Below are 18343 nucleotides of genomic sequence, written 5' to 3' on the forward strand. Positions count from 1 at the left end.
ATCAGCGAAGCGCAACTTACTAAGGTATTCTCCATTTACTCTTATCCCCGATTCTTCCCAATCCAGGTCTCTGAATACCTCCTGTAAACACGCTGTGACTAGCATTGGAGAGGTTGTATCTCCCTGCCTGACGCCTTTCGTTATTGGGATTTTGTTGCTTTCTTTATGGAGGACTACAGTGGCTGCGGAGCCGCTATAGATATCTTTCAGTATTTTTACATCCCCTGATTCCGCAATGCCTCCATGAATGCTGAGGTTTCGACTGAATCAAACGCTTTCTCGTAATCAATGAAAGCTATATATAATGGTTGGTTATATTCCGCACATTTCTCTATCATCTGATTGATATGATCAATATGATCTATTGTTGAGTAGCCTTTACGGAATCCTGCCTGGTCCTTTGGTTGACGGAAGTCTAAGGTGTTCCTGATTCTATTTGCAATTACCTTAGTAAATACTTTGTAGGCAACGGACAGTAAGCTGATCGGTCTATAATTTTTCGTCTTTGGCGTCCCCTTTCTTATGGATTAGGATTATGTTAGCGTTCTTCCAAGATTCCGTTACGCTCGAGGTCACGAGGCATTCTGTATACAGGGTGGCCAGTTTTCCTAGAACAATCTGCCACCATCCTTCAACAAATATGCTGTTACCTGGTCCTCGCAGCTGCCTTCCCCCTTTGCATAGCACCCAAGGCTTTCCTTACCTCTTCCGGCGTTACTTGTGGGATTTCGTATTCCTCTATACTATTCTCTCTTCCATTATCATCGTGGGTGCTACTCGTACTGTATAAATCTCTATAGAGCTGCTCAGCCACTTGAACTATCTCATCCATATTAGTAATGATATTGCCGGCTTTGTCTCTCAACGCATACATCTGGTTCTTGCCAATTCTTAGTTTCTTTTCACTGTTTTTAGGCTTCCTCCGTTCCTGAGAGCTTGTTCAATTCTATCTATATTATACTTCCTTATGTCAGCTGTCTGACGCTTGTTGATTAACTTCGAAAGTTCTGCCAGTCCTATTCTAGCTGTAGGGTTAGAGGCTTTCATACATTGGGGTTTCTTGATCAGATCTTTCGTCTCCTGCGATTTCCTGCCATTGGATCTCATCTGTGGCTTTCTCTGCGTCCGCGTGTAGTTCTCTGCACCATTCGCTGATGTCTTCGATCCGGCCCCTCCTTGTCACGTTCTCTATTTTTCCGAAATCTGTCCCAGTCTACGATACTAGCCGTTCGGCAGACATCCTCCTCGCTTTCATCCTCTCCGACGGTCACACACGGGATCCTGTGGTCACTCCGCAGGTCCTCGAAGGAGTTCGACCAAGTGGCCCCGCCCGCACGTGACCAGGATGTGTCGCGGCACACTGTGACTTACATCGCTTGCGAAGTCTCTTTGTGCGACGGATAAGTTGAATAATTTCCCTGCTGTACCAGATATGTTTGGGATTTCTTTTAACACACTTCTTGGGCACAAAGTTACACAGACAGTCATCCACAACTTTATAAAATCGCTCGACCAACATGTCAATATTACAGTGTTCACTACTAAATAAAATATCATCAAAATGTGACGCCAGAGAACCAAGTATCATGACATCATCAGCACGAGTGAAGTCAGTAATGATCCTGTATTCTGGTCTTTTGCGTTCACGTGCAATATTCAATTTAAGGACGACTGCTTTGTGATCAGACAGGCCATCACCGACTTCACACTCAAACCCACATTTAACCAACTGCTCATTCAAAAGCACAAGATCCAGCAGAGGGTCATCACGCGTAGGAGACTGGACAACTTGTGAGAAATCGAAAGAAACTACTATGTCAATGAGCAAGTCACACTGTACCTTGTCGCGACCAGTCGATACCAGTGAAGCCCAATCTATGCATGGCAAATTGAAGTCCCCACACAAGACCATTTTGTAGTTATCTAACATATGTGCTGCGATATAATCATTCAGAGCAGAAAACACATTGTAATGGAAATTTGGAGGACGATATATAACACCTATAACTAACGTTGACAAGGAAACTGACACAGTTTCTGGAAGCTCGGGTAGCAAAGAAAAGTTGATGCCGTCTTTAATAAATAAGGGCATACCGCCACCGCAACCGGACGATCTATCTTTTCTCAAGACGCAATAACCAGGTGGTACAAATTCATCTAAGATTGAGTTATTGAGCCAAGTTTCGGTCACACAAATTATAGAGGGGCGGTGAGTTTCTATAAGCCAGTTAATATTAACAATTTTGTGCAGTAAACTGTGAGAATTCACATTTAAAAGCGGGAGGCAAGGTAGTTTACTTCGAGCATTTTCGTTCAATAATCTGGTCTCACACTGGTCACGTCAGTCCCGGTGGAGCGATTCACCATCTTGGTTGTTCGCAAGCCTCACACGTGTGTTAGACTGCGAGTCCCACGTATAAGCGGCACGATCGATAAAAAGTTTATCGCGGACCAGCTTAATCTTTGCCCAGTTGCGCTTTTCTTCTTGCGCTGATCGCCAAAGCAATGTCCTTTTTGGCGCCGTTTCCCGAGAGTAGTCGTCAGACACACTGTAATTGGTCCCTTTCAGTTTGCTGCATTGTTTGAATATGGCTGCTTTTCTATTATAGTCATATAACTTCATAATAACTGGTCTGTGTCCCTCTTTTTTCCTATGACAAATCCTGTAAATGCGCTCCACCGATGAAATAGTGACGCCAAGAGTATCAGAAAAATTCCCTTCAATATTTTTTCTTCAATATCCTGTCTTGTCTCGTTAATGCTCTCCGGAACACCGAAAACAATCAGATTATTTCTTCGCGCTCTGTCTACCAATTCAATCAGTCTTTGTTGGTGTTGGTCGACTGTACGATGAAGATGTTGAACAGTACTTTCAGAGGTAGTTAACTTACCGCTCAGCTCGGAGAAAGATTCTAGCTTTAGTACAATGCCAGCTAGTCTAGCTTCCATCTGTGTCTGCTTGTCCAGGATTTGCTGCAATAATGTCTCTGTTGTTGGACCCGGATTGGTTTCAACGTCCCCGGATAGCATAAGTGAAAGACGTGACCATAACACACTAAGCATTTAAGAAATGTTCACTGGGACCGGCAGTATTAAAAGAAAAGGATCATTTGAGAAAAAATGTGATACGGAAGTGTAATACAAGGTCGATTCAAGTAGGTCGCGAAGCTTCGGGCGAAAAGCCGTTCAGTACACATTGTCACCGACATCAGCATGGGGGGGTTATGGGAGCAGTGATTGAAGCGCGACTATGTTTGGAGGGAACAACATTGGGAAAGAAAAACTCGTTTTTTAATTCAAACGAGACACGTTAGATTCATTCAACGAAAATAAAATTCCCAGTCAATTTGATATATTCGTGACGAGTTAAGAAAATATAAGTGTAAGTTATTATTATTAATAAATGCATTTTTTTTTCAGCGCCCATCGCTACAGGGGCGTTGACGCCACTATCACTCGCAATGCAATGCACGTCTTGAAATGGGCAGAAAGGCGCACTCGTAAAGTTCACCTGTTGAAATACGCCCCCCTCAGTTTGTGCTTTCTCGCTTGTCGAAGTTTGTCTGAATTTGGTGACGCGGGTAGCTTCATCGCTTCTTAATCTGTTCAGTTAAAAGTAGTGAGTTACGACCGCCAGATAATTGTGTAGTTGTTTTCGTGCGACTGCGCTCGCCGACGGGCTTGGCATCCGACAATAGGATCAGCACTCTACACCTAAAGCTTTCGTCGACCTCCAAAGAAAGTATGTTCTTTGCAGGGATGCGATTTCTACAACCGTACGGCTGGCCTTTTCCTTCATCGCTTTCCACGCTGAAAGCTCGAAACGCCCATCAAGTCGAATGGCGGGGCATTTGAATATATAGCTCCAAATGAAGGACAACAAAACAAATTTCGCGCCGTGGAAAACAAAATGACGTCACTTCTGCTTTTAACGGACATGGCGTCACATTATTTTTTCTTCCGCCGGAACTGTTCCCACCACATACAGATGGCGCTAAGCCCCATGAACCGCCGATGGACCGCCATGTTTTGAACATATGGTCTCCTATGGAAGCTTCGCTACCACGTATATTTACCTTGTGTAATATCCAACCTTCAAGATAATCCCTGCATGCTTGAACGACATGTTCAACGCCTTACCGCCGCTCCCACTGACGACGGGTCGATGCAGGGGCGCTTTTATACGCCCGGTGTCAAGTGACGTGCCCTTGCCGGGGTGTAACCAAAGGCTTTCCTCGGTGACGTCACAGTGAATGATGAAGGATGATTCAGGCAAGGCAGAAAGTCTGTAGCTTGTTAATTGCGAGGCAGTCATCAGCGGCACAATCTGCAAGATAATCCATGCATGTTTGAATGACATGTTCAAGGCCGTACCGCCGCTTATGGTCTTGCAACAAGGCTGTAGCGAGACCATAATTCTCTATTTTTGACAATTTATTGCCTTTTGTAGGTACCGGGATTTCGGGTGAAGCATTTTCCGATTAACACCGTTGCAAGGAGCCATAATAAATGACCGTAGTGACGTATACCGAAACAAGTCACGCGTTGAAATGGTGCAACTCCCCGAATATGGGTACATACATGTAGGACAGCTATACCATGGATTAAGTTACATCAGCCTGAAAGGGGCCATTTATCATCTCAGCATATTTATACAGTTCGGTTATTGAGCAAGCAACTCCTTCCCATCACCTATTTCCTCTTTTAGATTCCTGTTATTGCCCAAGGTTGCGGTTTAAGTCTGTTGTCGTGCCATTATTTGGTGTACGTGCCGTGTTTTCTACACTAGTGTCGCGGCTGATTGCTTTCAGAGAAAGAAACGCTTGATAGTTCTCGGACAGAGTGGGTGTACGAGGTGTAAGACTTTTGGAGTAAGGTTGTGCTGCTTTCCTTCCTTGCTGCCTTTCGCTTTATTTCCATATCGTGGCGCGTGTAAATTATCACTGTAGGAAGGAGTGTTACAATAGCATATAGGCCAGTATTAAATTGTGAACAAACTGAATCAGAAACAAATATTCTTTCCTGAAAATATCCAACTCGGCTTCAAGTGCAACGTCCAAGAGTACGAAAGCATATATATCAACAGAGGCTGGGAAGATGTATGCCCTATATAGCCATTCGCAAAGGTTTCTTGAAGGTTAATTTTAGTCCTTTTTTTTTTCTGTTTTCAGCTTCCGAATCCGCTAACAGGTAAGTGTCCTGTTTTCTTATCTTTCATTGTGGTATGGAAGTTTAGAGAATGTACTCAGAGCTTTCAAAAACGCATTATGAGATGCGATGTAATGTAAGATTACAAATTCCGATAATACGAATAGAATGACTGTGCTTACACTTATGGAATCCCATGCGCTACAACCATGTCCCGTATCCATAAAAAGCCAACAGATAATAAAGCCAGTGAACGCCAAGATGAAGTAATTTGCTAATTTATTTAACTGCGGGTAATGATAAGGAAAGGGAAATGAACTTAAAGAAAAGCAACTAGCCAGCGGCAGAAGCATCATGCGTGTAATGGACTACCAATTGTGCGACGACAGCGGCTAGAAGGCGGTTGTAATTAAATGGAGGTGGGTTTGGTTCTCACAAGAGGCAAGTTATTTTTACTGCTAAGCTGTATACCTCTACCCCTCGATGCATCTGTCGCGGCCATGGGAAAAATGTGGGCCGATCCGGGACTAAGGTGAAGCAGGCTTGAGGCCAGTCCACCCTAATAATAATAACACTAAATCAGATTCAATAACATTAGTCAATCAATATGCATTGTTCCAAGGCGATGGGAACCTTAAAATTGTTTTTGAACAGAACATAGACTCACGAGCAAGAGGCATTGCCATATAAGCAAGCCACAATATGTATGTACAACCCGTAACTCACAACAGAACAATGCCACCGACCTTGGGGATGGCTGTGCCGTACTAAAGAAATGCGCAATTGTGGTATCCACTATGTTTATATCTCGAGGCACACCAAAGAATGTATCACATTGAGAAGTTCATAACGTACTTTGCATGGATTAGCCGTGATGACACTACTCCTATCGGCATCATTGGATATTTCAATGTGGACATTTCAAAACCAGACAAGACATGGTTCACTCAATTTGTAATAGAAGAGTTTGATTTAAAGTGCCAGACCAAGCGATGTCACTCAGCGACTCTACAATGGTCATGCATATATTTACCTTTGGCTGAGATTCTGTCAAAGCTTGCAAGCGAGCCAATCAGTGTATATCACAACAATCACAATGCAAACATCGCTACCAATACGAAATGATGAAAATAAATACAGGTTCCCTCGTCTAACTCTGTGAGGTGTTTTACAGCTTCGCTAGTCATCCACCTTCACGGTGTGCAGTGGCTCCTCAATTTTTTTGTCCACTTTCATTTCCCTTCAATAAATTTTTTTTATATACTTCAACTACAACACTTAATGACTCCCCTTATGCTTCTTCGATACAATATTTACTGGTTTTGTATGGTTGGGCATATCGAAAATCTGGTTTCTCAATTCTCTTATCCCAAGGTTCAGCATTGCGTCTTGCTTTCGAAGAAGTGCTAGATTTATGATGGAAAAATCCTGCTAAAACGGAGACGTAAAAAGGATCTCGTTTCATAAACGTCTACCAACACGCCCAATGGACAGCTATTCAAAGTGCTGCATTGCCACCATAGCAAAACATGGCGAGCATTTTTATCTTGCATTTCCGAAGGAAATGCTACTAGCTTTTCAGTGTGTAGAGAACTGATTGCTCTGTTTATACGTCACTCAGCAGCACGCAAAATTTTAAAAAATGTGCGTGTTTCTTTGTACAATATTGCCAGCGCAGGTACTCGCATTGCATTTCATTTATAAATAGAACACCTGGTCTGTTAAAACGTAAAGATTCCTTACGCTCTATTCTGTTCTTTTATTATGAACGACTACACATGACCAGGCAATTGGCAATAACGTATTCGGAATACCACATGAACCACCGATAAAGTTCTACTAACAAATGGAACTAGAATAGAATGATTCGATTTCAGCCATGATTTCGAAATGACTGACATTATAACGTTCAATGCTTGCGTTTGTTTCCTCCACACATCTGTGAATTGAATTGCACTCTTTGTGGCCCTGGCTGAGGCCGATCACATCAAAACGATTGTGAAAATGTTCTCTTACATAATAGTGCGTACAGTTATTTTTTGGCAACGGTAATAAACACAAGTGTCTTGCTTGTATCATCCAACCTCAATTCCAGAACGTCGGTACACTCTTTTTTGTCCTTTCATATCACTTGATTACTGTCGACTTTAAGAAATATACTTTTAATGTAGGGTACTCCCCACACAAGACATCGGGACGACTGTTTCGCCTCAATGCGGCAGTTCTAGCACCTTAAAAAGTGAACAGTAGAAAAGCTCCTAGTGTTATAATATTTCTAACCAAATTTCAAACTACGTTTACTGGGTCCCAGTGAAACATTATAGGACTTCCATACCTTGGATGAGAAATCAACCTACCATCCTAATAGGTTGAACTAGGAACTACTCGGGATCTTCTCATGGTTTAGAATGTTTTTTGTACCAATTTGTTTACATCAATCATTTTATTTCAACTTTTGGTTAAGATGCAAGGCCATATTCAGATGTCGGTTTTATTGTAGAAAGCTGCTTTCTCTTGTTTTTTCCATTGTAACTATACCCATACATTTAGAAACAAGTTGCAAAAGAAATGTTCCTTCCATAATTAACTTGTGAGAATAAAACGTGCTTGTAAACACTAAGCGTTGTATGCTTAAGTCATTATTTTTCTTGACTATTCACTATTCGATTTTTTTTTCTGGGTGATGTCTGCAGTGTTAATTAGTATGCTTACCCTTAGCGCGATTATTATGTTTTTAACAAAAACCGATGTCGAACGCCTGATGAATGTTCAGTGTTTATTTACCTTATTTTCGTTTATATTTCATGAAAAATATTTTTGCTCACATCACGCTACAAAACACTGATGACTTTTTTTCATAAATTCACGTATATATGCATAAATTAAACGAAATTTAATAGAACTGCTACGCTTCCCTTCGCTTGGAAGCCAGTCGGTAACCCTTAATGACCATCAGTCATCTTGCGTCCTCATCAGATGTCCTGCCCATGCCCATTTCTTTTTCTTGATCTCAACTAAGATGGCATTAACTCGCGTTTGTTCCCTCACCCTATCTGCTCTTTTCTTATCCCTTAACGTTATACCCATCGTTCTTCTTTCCATAGATCTTTTCATAGCATAGCTATTTTCATAGCAAAACATTATAATACACTACAAATTTAGGTGAACCGCTTCAAGGCGTCACTGAATGTTAAGAGGAACCTACTCTAATGACTCATTGCTTTTGCGCAGTATCTTTAAAACCGTTTAAGGGTCCAATAAAACAGTGGGATAACGTAAATAAAACATGGTTTATCACAAAAAGAACTCCTTTATGAATGGCTACTTAATAAAACTTTTCCTTCTACTTGTGGCCTGTTACTTCCTTGCAGTGTCTCTGGACCAAGGGTGGCTCCGTTGGCTGTTATCATGTGCTTTTGCCTGATGGCCATGGCGGGCATGGTGCTCGCCGTCATTATTGCTACAAGCGATATTCGTAAGCTCCACTCCTCACTGTATTTTTCCGCAATACACATAAGAAGCAGAGAAAGAGCATTGGGGTCGCTTTAGGACCTAGCCCCTCTACTGTGCGGCCTCCCACCAGTGTGACGCTGGCTATGCCTGTCACATGCATTTCATATTTGGAGGTATAATGTAACGTGGTCGGTATGCTTTCTCTTATGTGAACGGTAAAAGAAACCTCATTGGTAAACTTTTTTCAGGAGTCTTATTTGCACACTCCACCATGGCTAGGCCACCGGCGGACTGCATATCTGGCTGTTACACATAGTTGTGTATAACTGCTCCTCGAAAATGTTCCCCGCCTTTTCTGGCTGATCTGTCCTGAAACAACAATCGTGTGTCTTGCGTGCCCTTGATTTCTTTTTCTTTAGCGCTAAGCACGTGGTACTTTCCTTTCGGGACTGCTATGTCTCGTTGATACGCGCAGGCCACTCGAAGCATGAACAGTACGGGGAGCACAGCGCTAAAGAAAGGAAGCGCACATAATTACGTGGTAATTTTGGTTTGGGGAAAGGTTAACCTATGGAGCTTCAAGATATAGGAGGGAAAGGGTCCGAGGAGTCCTAATCAAACCCGAAAGAACGGTTCCACAGGGACGGTGATCGGCTCGAGATGACCGGCAAGTAGCCCCTGAGGTGTTTTCCGACGCTGGCAGGGAGCAGAGGAACCAACATAGCGTCGGACGGAGCGACCAACACCAGGCCGATAGACGCAGCGGCGGACGCGGTCGTACATGCGGGTTACCCCAAGATGTCCTGCAGTGGGTGCGTCATGCATCTCAAAGAGCACAGTCTGTCGTAGATGTTTTGGCATGACAAGAAGATCAGAGCCGTCAGGGAGGAAGTTCCTAAGGTACAATATGCCACCCAGGAGGACATATCGGCGAACGGATGTGTCGGTAGCTGTAGAGCGCAAACGCTCGATGAGTGCTCACAGCGATAGGTCTCGGTACTGCTCATCGGTGATGTTAGCGAAGGCAGACACAGAGAAAATGCCGTTGCGGTACTACTGTCGGCGTCGTCGGGCTCGTCGACCGGGTAACGAGATAGGCAGTCAGAGTCCTTGTGTAGTCGGCCAGATTTGTAGGTGACAGAATACGACTATTCTTGGAGGCGTAAGGCCCAGCGACCAAGTCTTCCTGCAGGATCTTTCAGCGAGCATAACCAGCAATGCGTGATGGTCTGTGCCAACGGAAAAGGGTGGCCATATAAGTATGGGCGGAATTTCGCAACCGCCCAAACTGGGACCCGACACTGACGCTCAGTGATGGAATAGTTGCGCTCCGCGGGTGAGAGGAGCCTGCTGGCGTAAGCGATAACACGGCCGTGTCCGCGCTGGCGTTGTGCCAGTACTCCGCCAATTCTCTGACCGCTGGCATCACTACGGACTTCGGTAGGCGCAGAAGGATCGAAATGGGTCAGAACGGCAGGCGTTGTGAGAAGGTCGATTAGATGCGAGAATGCAGAGGCCTCGTTGTTTCCCCACTGGAAAGGGGCTTTTTTTTTCAGACGCTCGGTTAGTGGTCATGCAAAGGCGGCGAAATTTTTCACGAAACGGCGGAAGTACGAGCGAAGGCCGATGAAGCTGCGCACATCCTTGGCACACTTCTGAACAGGGAAGTGCGTGACAGCATGGATCTTGCCTGGGGCCGGTTGCATTCCGTTCGCGTCAACGAGATGTCCAAGGACGGAAATCTACCGACGGCTGAATTGGCACTTCGATGCGTTGAGTTGCGCCCCGCTCGACGAAAAACGTCCAGAACTGCTTAGCGGCGCTCGAGGTGCGTAGCGAACGTTGGGGGAGAATACTATAACGTTGTCCAAGTACAACAGGCTCGTGGACACTTTGACACCGTGAAGAAGGGAGTGCATCATGCGTTCAAAAGTGGCAGGAACGTTACATAGATCGAACGGCATCACTTTGAATTGATAAAGACCGTCGGGCGTTACAAAAGCTGTCTTCTCGCAGTCGAGATCGCCCACGGCAATCTGCCAGTAGCCGGAGCGAATGTCAATAGAGGAGAAATAGCGAGCGCCGTGGAGGCAGTCAAGGACGTCATCAATACGAGGTAGTGAATACACGTCCTTTTTGGTAATCCTCTTAAGGTGCCGATAATCCACACAAAAGCGCCATGCGCCATGCTTCTTTTTTTACCAGTACAACAGGAGACGCCCATGGACTACATGACGGTTCCATAATGTTCTTGGTAAGCATTCTGCGAACTTCGGCGTGAATAACTAGACGCTTAGCCGGTGACACTTGAAACGGGCGGCGATGAATAGAAGGGGCATTCCCGGGATTAATGCGATGTTCCCGGGATTAATGCGAGGCCAAAGGATGATTGTTAAAGTCAAAATATCGTGGTAGGAAAACAGAACGCGGTAGAGCTCACTAGTGTGTTCTGACGGCATGTCGGGCGCAATCATTTTCTGTAAGTCGGCGATGGTACAAGTTGCCGAATGCGATGGTAGAGGAGGATCGGCTGAATTGTCGTCTACTCCAATAGATGCTACTGAGTGATCCTCTAATAAGGAAAGCTGGGCTATAGACATCCCGCGTGGCAGCACTTGTTTCGTCAAGCCAAAATTGACCACTGCCAGGCAGACGCAATTCACCGTAATAGATAAAACTGCATGAGGTACTGTGATCCCGTGTGTAAGGAGGACGTCATGCAGAGGAACCGCGATGTAATGACCATCGGGCACTGGTGGGGATGACACTAAGTCAACGTAGGTTAGTGCGGAAGGTGGCAAACGAACGAAGTCGACGGAACTGAGGCCACTGGGGTGTGGTTCAGCGGGATCCAGAAGAGGCAGGTTAAGGCGGAGAGTACTGGCGGAACAATCGATGAGAGGACAATGTGCGGATAGGAAGTCTAAGCCGAGGATGATATCGTGGGGACAGAGCGCGATGACTGTGAATAGCACGATAGTGGAGCGATCGGCGAAGGATACGCGGGCGGCACACATACCAATTACGGGGGCTCTTCCGCCATCGGTGACACGGACAACAGGCGTCGTGGCGGGCGTGATTATTTTCTTCAGCAGGTTAGGAAGATCAGCGCTCAGTACCGACAAACGCGCCCCAGTGTCTATAAGAGCAGACACAGAAACACCGTGGACATGCACGTCAAGAAGGTTCAGATGAGTGGGCAACGTAAGTAGAGGATTTGGCGGCGTAGGGAGCAATGCAACGTCACCTCGAGGCGCTGCATCGTCTAGTTTTCCAGCTGGGATCGGCGTCCGAAGGGCGTTGGCAAATAGGAGCGACGAGGTTGGGGACAGCGAGATTGTCGTCGTTGGGGCGAAAGCGAACGAGAATAGGGGCGCTTCGGCGTAGGAAAATCAGTGGCAGCAATATGGGAGCGTCAGGCATAAGGACGAGAAGGGCCACCTGGGGGGCGAGAGTAGGCAGTATAAGTAGACCGGGTCGGGGAACTCAGGTGGTGGTGGTACAAACTGTAATTAGTGATGGCCAAAAAAAAGGCAATTAAGATGCCACCGTTCCGTGGGTGGCCTTCAGGCTTCCGGTCATTGCCACCAGATTATGCCTGGCGGCGACTTCCGCTGCCCAGATCGTTAGCCGTAGCTGGACATCCAGCTCCGAGCTGGCCAAAGCAGCCTCCCACAGCTGCGGACTAGATACATACCAAGAGGCAGGGGGTGAGTGTTTCGGGCATAAATACAGAATATGAGCATAGTCTGCTCGTGGGTGTCTGCAGAGCGTGCATTCAGGTGAGATGACCGGGGCGAATAAGGGCAAGTCGGGCAGGAGAGAGGAAAGTGTGGGCCTGTAAATGAAGCCACGTGCTCTGTTGGAGCTTAGACAGGGATTTGTGATGGGGAGCGAGGGATAGGCGAGAGTTGTGGTAATGAAGGGTGATGCCATGGAAGGCGAGGAGCGAGTCACGCGTGTTCTTACCGGAGTGGACGGGGCCAGCTCGGTCTGTCATCTCGCGAGCGATGGAATTCGCCTCCTCGTTGCCAGGGTGCCCCGCGTGAGCCGGAACGCAGAGGAGTTGCATACAACGAGAAAGGGGACGGGAGTGCTCAAGGATGCTGAGCGCGGAGGAGGACATGCGACCCTTCGCAAAGTTGTGGACTGCAGCTTTGGAGTCACTGAGTATGAAACGGGCTGGGGTAGTGGCAATGGTGAGCGCAATAGCTGCTTCCTCTGCGGCAGTGGAGGTGGGGGCAGGTATAGTGGCAACGGTCAGGGGAGAAAGTGTATGGGAAATGGTGGCAAGGGCGTAGGCGGGGTGGGAATCGTATGGCACCGCATCGACATACACAGCGTTAGACTGTTAGCCGTATTGGCGCCAGGAGGTAGAGGCACGGGCAACGCGGCGGGTGGCGTGATGCTCATGTTCTTGGGAAGAGGGTTGACAGTGAGCATTGAAGATACACAGGAGGTTAAGGGGTGGGTTACACAGGCAGGGGACACAGGGGTCAAGCGGAGGGAAGAGAGAAGGGCTCTACCAGATGGGCTGCGAGAAGGGCAGTCGAGTTGCGCCGTGCGATGGGCCTCCACAAGCTCTGAAAGAGTATTGTGAACGCCCATTGCCAGCAGGCGAGATATGGGGGTGTAGGTGGGGAGCGAAAGGGCTGACTTGTAGGCTTGGCGGATGAGACAGTTCACCTTGTCTTCTTCGGCGCGAGAGAGAAAGAGATAGGGGAGGGAGTAGATAAAGCGGCTGAGGACGAAGGCCTGGACAAGACGACGGAGGTCGTGCTCACGCATGCCGCGGTGCCGGTTAGTGACACGTCGAATAAGTCTGACGGTCTGGTGAACGGTGGTAGTTAGGCGTGAAAGGACGGCAGTGTGTTTGCTGTTGGATTGGAGAAGCAGACCCAGAATGCGGAGGCACGAGACAGAAGGGACGGGTTGCGCGTCAGTAATGATGCTAAGTGTGGGGGAAGAGGTGGGGGGCGCGCTTTGAGCCGGGAGGAGCAGAAGCTCCAACTTTGACGGGGAGCAGGCAAGCCCGACTGCGCGAGCATGACCGGCAACCACGTCCACACCCGCTAAGGGGATGACCTCCGTCTCTCCAATATTTCCGGTGGTTACCCAGAGGGTGATATCATCGGCGTAGAAAGCATGGGACAGGTTGGGAATGGCAGCGAGAGCGCGTGCCATGGGGAATACAGTGATGTTGAAGAGAAGGGGGGAGAGGACGGTACCCTGGGGGGTGCCCTGATTTCCAATCGTGAAATTTGGAGAAGTCAGAGGGCCGAATGAAATCTCAGCAGTGCGACTGGCAAGGAAAGCCGTGATATAACCGTGGATACGAGGACCCACGTTAACGGTGGATATAGCATCTAGGATGGCGGAATGAAGGACGTCAAATGCTTTCGTCATGCCCCGTGCCAAGACCGCACGAGTGCGCCTGGCGTGAAGAGGGTAAAGAACTTCTTCGGAGAACTGGAGGATGACTTCATGGGTAGAAAGGGAAGGGCAAATGCCAAACATCGACTCGGGGAAAAGGTGGTTGTCTTCTAGAATGTTCTGCAAGCGGTCGAGAACAACGTGCTCCAAGAGCTTACCGAGACAAGAGGTGAGGTAAATAGAGCGGAGATTTTGGATGTCTGTTGGTTTGCCAGGTTTGGAGATGAAAGTTACCTTAGCATGGGTCCACTCGGAAGGCAGAGTGCTTTCATGCCAATGTTTGTTAAAGAGGTCAGTGATGGCCTCGAGGGATGGGGTGTCCAGATTACGGAGGGCCTTGTTAGAGATTTTGTCGGCCCCCGGTGGTGCGGAGCTTATGCAGCGCGGCACGAACCTCGCCCAGGGTGATATCTGCGTCGAGCGCAGGATTAGGGTTGCTGTTGTAGGAAGGGAGAGAGGAAGGGGGGTTGGTCCAGAGATAGCGATCACGAAGAGCAAGAAGAAAGTCTGAATCAGAGAGTGGAGATGAGTGAAGGAGGTGCGTCACGTCCCTGCGGTGCGTGGCCTTGGAATGCGACGGGTCATGGAGGACACGTAGGAGAACCCACGTATCCCTCAGCCCGAGGTTACCGGCCATGCGCTCGCAGGTCTGGCCCCACTGCTGCCTGGTGAGAGAGGAACAGTGCTCCTCCATGTCCATTGCCAGGCGAGCAAGGAGGAGGCACAGCGAGCGGTTGTATTTCTCGGAAAGCCAGCAGCTGTGCAGGGAGTGATACGCCTCCCAGAAGGTCAGGAGGCGACTATCAGCCGTGTAGGAGTGAGGATGGGTGTGGATGGTGGAGGTGGCAGAGGAAACATCCTGAAGGAAGTTAGTGGTCTATTGAGAAAGGTCTGAGATGGAGGTGGAGGCTTGTTGCCGCGACTGGCGGAAGCGAGCACAGTCCACCACCTGCACCAGACGCTTGCGGGAGGAAGATAGGGCGGGAAAGGAGAAAGAGACGGACAGGATATAGTGGTCGCTACCGAGAGAGACCCAGGTGTTCGTCCACACGGCGTGCGGGATATTTTCGCAGATGGAAATGTCCGGATTAGTGTTCCGTTGTACGATGGAGCCGATGCAGGTGGGTTCCGAGAAATCGTTAAGGACGGTCCACTGTTCGTTCTCCGCTTGTCTGTCAACATCCGCTTGGTGTGCTACAGTCAATTCGGCCGCTGGGCTCTATGGGAGTGTCCGCTCTCGTTGAAATTTCTTTCTCTATGGTGAAACCTTAATATGGCTAACCTTCCATAGTTTTTCGGCGTCCGACAGCCGAAACAGACTTATCGATCTCTAGCAAAGCCATACACAATTGGCTTCATTATTTGCTTTGTGTGATGGCGTACGGGTGCAGTGTTGCGGTTTAGGTGTGAAAATGCGGAACTGATAGAATGCTCGCCGCGAGAAATAGCGTAACGTCAAGGTTATCGCAGTATATGAGCAGGAGAGCTATCGGCACTAAAGACAGCTGCGTTACCGATGGAGCGGACAACTATAGTTCGTATACCCGAAGAACAACCTGCGTACTAGGAGTGCCGGAAAGAACAGGAATGAGAATGCAAGCGGCGCGGGCGCGAGAGAAACACTGACGAAGAACGTTCCCGCGATTCTGAACAAAAACGACAACCGCGAGCCCGGGCACCTCCGAACGAGCAACGACACCACACTCACAACCATTCCACTCCGTGAAGATGGAATGGCAGCGAAAAGGACTTTGCTTTTCGTTTGAGAGCTTTGACTGTCATCACCTTTCGCTGCCATTCCATTTTGACAGAGGTGAATGGTTTTTTTTCTTCTCCTCTCTCGGGCTTTACGCATCAAGTGTCCAAACGATGCTCTCCACTTCGTTTCTTTATCCGGCGTCGTCGTCTTCTTCACATGTCTTCACGCCCTTTTCAGCATACTTGTTTAGCCTTCTCCCTATTGAGACGCGTCACACCTGCAAAAGAATGCGAACTGAAGGCGGAGCCCTACATTAAGCGCACATGACAACGCCTCTCGCAAAACAGGTTTCATGGAGGCTGTACCACTAAATGGCGGACAAGCTGACTTGTTAGCGCGAAAAACCGACCAGGCGAAGGCTCACCTGTTGGGTGCTGCTACAAGCATACAGTTGCGTGACGCTCATTCCGGAAGCACCGCACAGCGGTTAGGGCTACGAGAAAATACACGACTGAGGCGCAAGAAAAGGGATCAGAAAGCAAGCCACGGCTGTTAAGTAGGTGCGTAGTGGGGGTACACCGATGCGCCCCTGGTGGCGACCTTGCTAAATTCACTCCGGAAAGAAGGCAGCCACCTCCCGTTGTCTTCCCGACGCTCGTGCTTCTCCGCTTGATTCACGCTTTTGAAAGAAAAGAAACGACAGCCGTCACAGGTCTGTGGTGGCCGAAGCTTTAAGGCAAATATAAAAAAACAACTGTTGCATGGGCATGTGGTCAAATATCTCGCAAAACATACGGTGACACTGTTCTTAAAAATTATGGTTTTCTACGTCCACCATTTCGACCACCTGGGGTTCTTTAACGCCGCCCTAAATCTAAGGTGACACTGTTCTAACCGTTTCTCGCCAGGTCTCATCAGCGGCAGCTATATATGGCAGTAATCAATCGCCGCCAGGGAAAATAATTGCTATCGCGCATTTTATGTTATATGGGTGTTTCTTGCACTTCATCATGTTTACATAGGTAGGCGACGAAGATGATCCCGTCCTGCCCATGTAGTAATTGAGTTTGTCTGCAATGCAGCATCCGGGTTAAAGGCATTTCGCTTACGTTCTGAATGGCGCTTGCCGTCTCTACCGTTGGCCGCTTCCTTACCGTGTAGCTCTTGTTAGGAAGCATTACGGTAGGAATGCATCGTGGTTTGTGTTGAAGATCCTCAGACTTGCAAGGGCTAATTTTGGTGGTTTAACGCGGCCCGTCCTATTTTCGCACGAGCTGTCACATCATTGATGTTTGTAGGTCCAAGTTATGCGTGCTATCGCGCATGTTGAATTGCTACTAGTGGCTTCATGCGCAAGTACCGGGTATTCGCCTGGCCTCGTTTTTCAGGGGCTTGCACAATGCTATGTTTTGTCGCAATTTGAGAAGAGTAGAAGTGCGGCCTAGTTACGATGACATACATCAAGTCAAACGCTAAAAGCTGGTACTAACCCTCCATCGCGTCCAGCCATTTGAACTTCACTTGCAGTTTGTTCCGAATATTTACGTTCAAGTGCTTCTTTAACAGCTTCATCTCTTTCACGCGAGGTTACCTTCGATATTGTAGTTGCTTTGGAAATGTTTTAGAAGAGAGGCAGGTTTAGGGCGAGGATTGCGGTTAGGAGCTACCTATGGTATTGCGCTTCAATTTTGGGAGAAAAACTCTCATCGTGTTTGTGAAGTCATTGCACCTTGATGGTCTTTGAGCAGACTTACCACGAGTAGTGTTCTTTTGGATTAGGATATTGCTGTGATTTCTTTCTTATTATCTTTCGCGGCGTAGCAGCGTAATGCCTACGACACATAGGACATAACCTGGCCTTGCCGGTGCTGCTCCGCCTTTAAATGCATTGTGTGGCTTCCTTCTTCCTTCTTATTAGAAAAATGTTGTCATAGGTTGTTAAGACTTCAGCTTTGCACGTCTTCAGGCAGGTCACTCAAGAAATTTAGATTGTATAACTGCACCGGGAACGACGACGTAAGCAGCAGAATTGGAAGGACGGTGCAGCGCTAACTCAGTTTTTATTTCCCCAGAGTTCGTTGAATTCATTCACTAATGTACGTATTCCCATTAACAAATTTGGAATTACTATTCTTGAGGTGGCATTGACAGAACTTACTTGGGAACCTAAAGTGTATTCATTGGTAGCAAGATCACTAAAATATCTGTCGGCATCGAGCCGTGTGGAGAGATGTAAGTTTGCACAAAAGGCGTATGCGTGTTGTAGAAGTACAAAAACAGTGTTAGGGCAAGGGCAAACTCAACAACATCACGGTTGAGACAGTTCCTTAGTCAATAAATCGAAGTGGCTGCTTTACACGAGCTATGCTTTCTGTAACTGGGCTTCGTTGCACATGTGTGTTGGACGCGTGTGGCAAGTATGTAAACATGCTTTTCTTCATGTCCGGTTGCAATGTGTACCTGTTTGTGTTTATATAAGTTTGCGCCTTTCCTGCAGCTGCAAACGCGGACGTAGCGCTGTGCCTTCGAAACAAAGACACAATCGCGGCCACTAACTTCTGCCGTCCTTGTTGCAAAGGGTTGTGGGACCCGCCGCGGTTGCTCAGTGGC

General features: G+C 47.5%; 1 protein-coding gene across 1 annotated transcript in view; it reads left to right on the plus strand.

Annotated features, from left to right (window-relative positions):
* The first annotated feature begins 8525 nt into the window (after nt 1-8525).
* LOC129388268 (uncharacterized) overlaps nt 8526-18343 on the plus strand; it is a 101651-nt gene continuing 91833 nt past the window's right edge. Inside the window, exon 1 of the mRNA XM_055078410.2 lies at nt 8526-8623. Within this exon, the coding sequence (XP_054934385.2) occupies nt 8557-8623 (67 nt within the window). The 5' untranslated portion in view covers nt 8526-8556. The remainder of the gene's footprint in view (nt 8624-18343) is intronic.

Source organism: Dermacentor andersoni, chromosome 10 (genome assembly GCF_023375885.2).
Source record: "Dermacentor andersoni chromosome 10, qqDerAnde1_hic_scaffold, whole genome shotgun sequence".
Lineage (NCBI taxonomy): Eukaryota > Metazoa > Arthropoda > Arachnida > Ixodida > Ixodidae > Dermacentor > Dermacentor andersoni.